This window comes from Lycium barbarum, chromosome 3 (assembly GCF_019175385.1).
Source record: "Lycium barbarum isolate Lr01 chromosome 3, ASM1917538v2, whole genome shotgun sequence".
NCBI classification, from domain to species: Eukaryota; Viridiplantae; Streptophyta; class Magnoliopsida; order Solanales; family Solanaceae; genus Lycium; species Lycium barbarum.
The window spans coordinates 68,102,556-68,110,853 of NC_083339.1; the positions used below are offsets into that span (position 1 = coordinate 68,102,556).

General features: G+C 38.1%; 1 protein-coding gene across 1 annotated transcript; it reads right to left on the bottom strand.

Moving 5' to 3' along the window:
• Nucleotides 1-2,023: 2,023 nt before the first annotated feature.
• On the bottom strand, nt 2,024-6,755 carry LOC132630942 (uncharacterized). Its single transcript, XM_060346520.1, has 7 exons — nt 5,750-6,755; nt 5,344-5,530; nt 4,850-5,150; nt 4,185-4,543; nt 3,773-3,929; nt 3,309-3,658; nt 2,024-3,104 (listed from the first exon to the last, which is right to left on the bottom strand). Exons 1-7 carry the CDS (start codon nt 6,753-6,755, stop codon nt 2,024-2,026), a joined length of 3,441 nt encoding a protein of 1,146 aa, XP_060202503.1.
• Between the last annotated feature and the right edge of the window lie 1,543 nt (nt 6,756-8,298).

Genomic DNA, 8,298 nt, shown 5'->3' on the forward strand with positions numbered 1-8,298 from the left:
ACCCTCTGGGCCCGACTAGTCTCTCCCACAGTTGCTGCCTTGGCCTTTTGGGCCGCTGTCGCCTTTTTTGGAGGCATAACTGCAAATGTAACAATTCGTTAGGGAGGAGTCATCCTGATAACACAGCTCTATCGCACGATCTAAGACAGAAAGAAGGGTAGTATCCTAAATGCCCTGTAGCCTCCTGTTTATAGGTGTGGTGCACAACACACCGATAAACAAGACTCTACTAGACACGGTCTGTAGACATTCCGAGGACGAACCGCTCTGATACCACTTTTGTCACGACCCAACCCCGTAGGCCGTGACTAGTGCCCGATCTGGGCACTCAAACGCATTCTAGTATATGGCAGAAGCCGACAAGGCTTTATTCTAAATTTAGATAATTTCCAGAAAAATTTCGGCAGAGTTTCCTTTGTTTTACGGACTATCCCAAATACCCTGCACGCAGAAAATACCAACAAAGGCCACACAGGGCCAACAGAGCAACATTTAAATATATGCGGACCGGCCGCCGCGGCGAATGGGATCGCCCAAACACAACACATACACATATCTGTACAGAAAGACCCCAACCCACAAACATGTCCACAGACCTCTAAACAGACCGACAGAATCATATGACGGGACAGGGCCCCACCGTACCCATGAACGAGAATATACATATATAGAAGCGACAGACTATACCAAAAGATGGCTCTGAATAAAAGAGCGCTCCACAAATAGCAGAATGAGGTCCTAAGCGGACGGATCAGCAAACCTGTCGTCGGTACCTGCGCGGCATGAAAACGCAGCCCCCGAGGAAAGGGGGTCAGTACGAAATATATACTGAATATGTAAAGCCTGAATTACGGAGACAAAATCACAACTGGTACAGGACATACAGAAAGTAAACAGAAAATCCAAAGTATCTGATACATAATTTCAAAACATGCAGAGTGTGTACAGAAACATATGTCATATCAAATCCGGCCCCTGCCAAGGGACTCGGTAGACAGAACGTGGCCACCCTCGCGACGCTGGTGCCACAACATAGAAGAATCAGAATAGGGGCATAATGATAACACCGAGGTTAGGGAGATCCCAAACTTATAATTAAAATATAAGAAGTGCGGAAGCAAATATAGAAAATAATCTAAAAACTAGAAAATAAAAGATATGGGAAATTCGAAGGAACAATCCACGAATTTCCAAGAACGTAAGTTCTAAAGTCTTGACAAGATCCAAGTAACAACATATAGATTTATAGAAATCTAACGCCTTTACTTGAGATAACAAATCAAAAACAGTAGATTCGGATCCCGACCGCTTTATGAGTAACTTAAGACAACAATTAGTATTTAGAACTAATCGCCTTCGAAAGAATACCAAAAAGAAATCAAAGATATCAAAGAAGAAATTATCTTACTACCTTGAACTAAGAACTAGTTAGGTTGAAAGATAAATCCTAAAGTAATGCCACAAAGGTTCAAAAGAACTCTCAATATCATATATTCTTCAAAATCTGATATACAATGAATGACAATCACCGCTTTATATAGTTGTAAAGAAGGAGCTAGTCAAAATAGAAATAAATGGGAATTATCTTCCCTAGAAGCATAGAAGACTTCCCACACTTGGACCAAGGCAGTCAACATAGATTAAAACAACCTAGAAGACTACCCACACTTGGACCAATGCAAGTCAACATAGATTAAAACAACAATTAAATATTTATTCTAGAAAATAATAATATTTGGGCTAATTTTGGGCTGCTGGAAACTTCTTCTTTTGGGGTTGATTTGGACCTCATTCCATCTCACTTTGGACTTTAATTTGGGCCTCCAAATAAGTGTAAGACTTGAGGAAAAAATATGAATTGGGCTGGAGCTCTTCTTCCATCATAAGACACTTTTGAATTGTTGATTGCAGCCCATTAAGCATGTCTTGCAATTTCCTCGTTTGAGATCTTGTCATGGGTCTTCTTGGAACTTCCAAATCTTCATCCACGTCCTTCAATAATTCTGAGCTACCATGGATGCTATCACATAACCTCTTCTTGAGATGAATTCGTCCTCGAATTTAAACCTGCATCAAATAAGGAAAGATCAGAAACATTGAAAGTAGCACTAACTTGATACTCACTAGGAAGATCAAGTTTGTAAGCATTGTCTCCAATCCTTTCAAGGACTTCAAATGGACCATCTCCTCTTGGGTCGAGTTTGGATCTTCTTTTGGCAGGAAACCTTTCCTTCCTGAAATGCACCCATACTTGATCCCCGGGCTTAAAAATAACAGATTTTCGCCCCTTATTTCTCCTTAAGGCAGTCTGCTCATTCTTCCGCTCAATTGCAAGCTTTGGTTGTTCATGAATCTTCTTCATCATTTCAGCATTCTTCCTACCATCAAGATTAACAATATTATCAGTAGGCAAAGGCAGCAAATCAAGGGGGGTGAGGGGATTAAAGCCATAAACAACTTCAAAAGGAGACTTACCTGTAGAAGAATGGACAGTTCTATTATAGGCAAACTCTACCATGGACAAATGTTCTTCCCAAAATGTTAATTTTCCTTTTAGAACAGCCCTCAACATATTCCCTAAAGTCCTATTAACTACTTCTGTTTGCCCGTCAGTTTGCGGGTGACAAGACGTAGAAAATAGTAGTTTAGTTCCCAACTTTCCCCAAAGAACTCTCCAAAAGTGACTTAAAAACTTAGCATCCCTATCACTAATAATAGTTTTAGGTATACCATGTAATTTAACCACTTCTTTTACAAACAGATCAGCCACATGTGATGCATCATTAGTCTTCAAACATGGAATAAAGCGAGTCATTTTTGAAAATATATCTACCACCACAAATATACTGTCCTTACCATGCTTAGTTCTAGGCAAACCTAACACAAAATCCATGGAAATATCAAGCCAAGGGGAAGTGGGAACAGGTAAAGGAGTATAAAGACCATGTGGTAACACTTTCGATTTGGCTTGTTTACATTCAAGACATTGAGAGCACACTTTCTCAACATCCTTTTGCATGCCTGGCCAAAAGAAATGTTCAGCAAGTATATCCAATGTTTTGGGCACTCCGAAGTGTCCCATGAGTCCACCACAATGTGCTTCCCTAACAAACAATTCACGCAAAGAGAAATTAGGGATACACAATTTATTTTCCTTAAAAAGAAATCCATCTTGAAGATTAAACCGTTCATAAGGACCCAACTTACATTCTGCAAAAACCTTGCCAAAATCAGAATCATTAGCATAAAGGCCCTTGATTTGATCAAAACCCATCAGCTTAGAAGTAAGAGTAGAGACTAAGACATACCTTCTTGACAGTGCATCAGCAACCACATTCTCCTTTCCTTGCTTGTAAGCAATCACATATGGGAAAGTTTCAATAAATTCAACCCATTTTGCATGCCTACGATTAAGCTTACCTTGGCTCTTAAAATATCTCAAGGATTCATGATCAGTCTTAACCACAAACTCTCTAGGCCACAAATAATGCTGCCAAGTAGCTAAAGCCTTTACCAAAGCATAGAGCTCTTTGTCATAAGTTGAGTAGTTCAATGTAGCTCCACTCAACTTTTCACTAAAGTATGCAATAGGCTTGGATTCCTGTATTAAAACAGCACCTATTCCTTTTCCAGAAGCATCACATTCAACCTCAAAAGACTTAGAAAAATTAGGTAATTGCAAAAGAGGAGCAGAACATAATTTTTCTTTCAACAAGTTAAAAGCATCATCTTGGTCTTTCCCCCATGTAAAACCCTTATCTTTCTTGATAACTTCAGTTAGAGGAGCAGCAATGGTGCTAAAATCTCTAACAAATCTCCTATAAAAACTAGCAAGCCCATGAAAACTACTAACCTCAGTTACACTCTTAGGTTTAGGCCACTCTCTAATTGCCTTGATTTTCTCTTCGTCAACCTCAACTCCCTTAGAACTGACCACAAAACCCAAGAATACCACACGATCCACACAAAAGGCACACTTTTTGAGATTAGCAAGCAATTGTTGTTTTCTAAGAACTTCAAAAACTTGTTTTAGGTGTTCTACATGCTCATCTAGAGTTTTAGAAAAAATCAAGATATCATCAAAATAAACCACCACAAACTTTCCATGAAAATCCTTAAAAACATGATTCATCAATCTCATGAACGTGCTGGGTGCATTAGTCAAGCCAAAAGGCATAACTAACCACTCATAAAGCCCATATTTGGTCTTAAAAGCAGTTTTCCATTCATCTCCAGGATTCATTCGAATCTGATGGTAACCACTTTTTAGATCAATTTTAGAAAAGATTTTGGACCCATGCAATTGATCCAACATGTCATCAAGACGAGGAATATGATGACGATACTTTACCGTAATCTTGTTGATAGCTCGACAATCCACGCACATCCTCCAAGATCCATCTTTTTTGGGCACCAATAGAACAGGAACTGAGCAAGGACTCAAGCTCTCTCGCACAAACCCTTTTTTAAGCAACTCTTCAACCTGCCTTTGCAACTCCTTTGTCTCTTCAGGATTACTCCTATAAGAAGGCCTATTTGGAATCTGTGCACCAGGCACAAACTCAATTTGGTGTTCAATTCCACGCAAAGGTGGAAGACCTTTAGGAATATCTTCAGGAAAGATATCATCAAAGTCCTGCAAAAGAGAAAAAACACTACTTGGCAAAGAAGAAGTTAGTAGCTCAGAATTAATCAAGACTTCTTTGTAAGTAAGTAGTATTATGGGTTATCCCTCTTTTCTTGCATTCAAACACTCTTTGGCTTTTATATAGAGACTCTCTTTTTTCTTTCCCTTAGCCTCTTTCCTCTCACCAAAACTTTCTTTTTTTCCACTCAAACCCTCTTTTACCTCTTTGCTTAAGTTGCTACCCTCTTTCTCTCTCTCTTGGCCATCTTTCATTTCTTTTCCCTCAAGCTCACCTTTTTTCTGTCCCCTTTGTTTTCCCATTGATTCCCTCAATCTCTTTTGATCTTCAAACACCTGAGAAGGTGTTAAAGGTGCAAGAGTATACTTCTTGCCATTAAGCTCAAGTGAATATCTGTTCTTCCTTCCATCATGAAAAGTATTCCTATCGAACTGCCATGGACGACCAAGCAAGATATGACAAGCTTGCATAGGAATGACATCACAAAGAGTATCATCCTCATACCTGCTAACATTGAATGAAATCATGCATTGTTTGTTGACTTTCAGTTCACCACTATCATTAAACCATTGGAGTCTATAGGGGTTAGGGTGTTTCATGCATGCAAGCCCTAACATATCTACCAAGTGTGAACTCACTATTAGCACAACTACCACTGTCAATAATCATAGAACAAGTTCTCCCCCTTATCCCACACCTAGTATGGAATATATTTTCCCTTTGTTCTTCACTATTGACTCCCAAATTGATAGCCATAATCCTCCTAACTACTGCAACCAAACTATCATTAAAAGGAAGTTCTACATCATCTTCACTCACACCTCCCTCTTCTTCCTCTTTCTCACTTTTTTTACTCTCATTTTCTCCATCAAAAATCTTCCTAGCTACCCCAACAAAACCACTATTAGGCAACTCTACATCATCTTCACTCACACCTCCCTCTTCTTCCTCTACCTCACTTTTTTCACTCTCATACTCTCCATCTTCTTTCATGAGAATATTTCTTCTATTTGGACATTCATGCATCATATGCCCTCTTCCATGACATTTGTAACATTGAATAGAACTAGAAGGTTTTGGTGATTCAGGATTAAAAGTTTTACCTCCCTCCTTTTCATCTACTTTGGCCTTCCCCTTGCCTTCTTGAGGCCTAGAAGTCACATCTTGTTTCGGCCATGGCTTCTTTGAATTGGTGTTTGGCTGACTCCTCCATGAGCTAGCTTGCTGCTTTCTTTTAATTTGCTTTTCTAATTTTACAGCCATATCCACTAACTCATCTAAAGTTACATATTGTTGTATCTCTACTACATCAGCTATTTCTTTATTTAAACCATTAAGAAATCTAGCCATAGTGGCCTCTTCATCTTCTACACAATTAGCTTGGATCATAGCCATATCCATAGCTTTGAAGTATTCATCAACAGTCATGGTTCCCTGCTCCAATCTTCGAAGACGCATTTGTAGGTCTCTTTGAAAGTGGGAAGGCACGAACCTCTTCTTCATGACTCTCTTCATCTCAGCCCAAGTAGCAATGGGTGGTTCTCCATCTTGTTGTCTATCCTTTGTAAGCTTTTTCCACCAAATAGAAGCATAGTCAGAAAATTCAACAACGGCAAGTTTTACCTTCTTAGCTTCAGAATAGTTGTGACAATCAAAAATGGCTTCAACTTTCCGCTCCCAATCAAGGTACAAGTCTGGATCTCTTATGCCCTTGAAAGTTGGCATCTTCATCTTTATGCTATTGATGTTATCATCTTCCACTCTTCCTCGTTGTCCCCTCCTATCTCTCCCTACCCTATCTAGATTTACATCAAGATCATCAACAAAATCATCTATAGGGTTTTCTTGATTTACAATGGGGCCATGGGGCATATTTCTTCTATTTTGAGGCCTAGGATTATTTTGTGGTTGTACAACATGTTGACCTCCCCTCCTAAGTTCAGCTATTGTCTCATTTTGTTCAGCAATGGCATCCTTGATCTCTTGAAATTGCAAGGTCCGTCTTTCGAATTGTTGGTGCATAGCTTGTAGAGTGAAGTCATTTCTTCCTCGGATCTCGGCTTCTTGGCGAGCCCTCCTTTCATCATCACTACTACCTGTATTAGTCATCTCAAAAACAATAGTTTATCACTCAAAGTTTGGCTTCTTTTTTTTTCTCAATTGTTCTCACTCACTCTTGCCTTTTTCCACTCAAATAACCTTTGGAAAAACACTTTATGGATTTATAATTAAACCCCACTAGATTCAAACCCTTGGTAGTAAAATAAAGAATTTTAGGGCACTAAAGAAAGTGAAAAACCAATCCTAGAAAGAATTAGAATTTAGTTGAAACAAGACTCGAACAAAAGGACTTTTTTTTTTAAACAAGATAAAAGGAGTAAGAAAAAAAAATTGATTGCTTCTTATCTTTAAAGATCTAGGATCCCCTCTTCTTGTTTTCTATCTTAATCTTTAGAAAACAAATAAGATGGAAGAAATTTCTTGAAAGCAAACACTAAATTTTTTTTTCGTCACTGTTCACTGCTACAGTACTTTTTAAATTATTTTTTTTGCCTTTTTTTTTTTTGCTCTTTTTTTTTTTTTTTTTTTTCAAGAATTCCCCAAGATTATCAAGAACGGAATCTTGATAGAACCGGTCTGATACCACTTGATAACACCGAGGTTAGGGAGATCCCAAACTTATAATTAAAATATAAGAAGTGCGGAAGCAAATATAGAAAATAATCTAAAAACTAGAAAATAAAAGATATGGGAAATTCGAAGGAACAATCCACGAATTTCCAAGAACGTAAGTTCTAAAGTCTTGACAAGATCCAAGTAACAACATATAGATTTATAGAAATCTAACGCCTTTACTTGAGATAAAAAATCAAAAACAGTAGATTCGGATCCCGACCGCTTTATGAGTAACTTAAGACAACAATTAGTATTTAGAACTAATCGCCTTCGAAAGAATACCAAAAAGAAATCAAAGATATCAAAGAAGAAATTATCTTACTACCTTGAACTAAGAACTAGTTAGGTTGAAAGATAAATCCTAAAGTAATGCCACAAAGGTTCAAAAGAACTCTCAATATCATATATTCTTCAAAATCTGATATACAATGAATGACAATCACCCCTTTATATAGTTGTAAAGAAGGAGCTAGTCAAAATAGAAATAAATGGGAATTATCTTCCCTAGAAGCATAGAAGACTTCCCACACTTGGACCAAGGCAGTCAACATAGATTAAAACAACCTAGAAGACTACCCACACTTGGACCAATGCAAGTCAACATAGATTAAAACAATAATTAAATATTTATTCTAGAAAATAATAATATTTGGGCTAATTTTGGGCTGCTGGAAACTTCTTCTTTTGGGGTTGATTTGGACCTCATTCCATCTCACTTTGGACTTTAATTTGGGCCTCCAAATAAGTGTAAGACTTGAGGAAAAAATATGAATTGGGCTGGAGCTCTTCTTCCATCATAAGACACTTTTGAATTGTTGATTGCAGCCCATTAAGCATGTCTTGCAATTTCCTCGTTTGAGATCTTGTCATGGGTCTTCTTGGAACTTCCAAATCTTCATCCACGTCCTTCAATAATTCTGAGCTACCATGGATGCTATCACATAACCCCGTTGCATAATATGTCATATCAAATGGC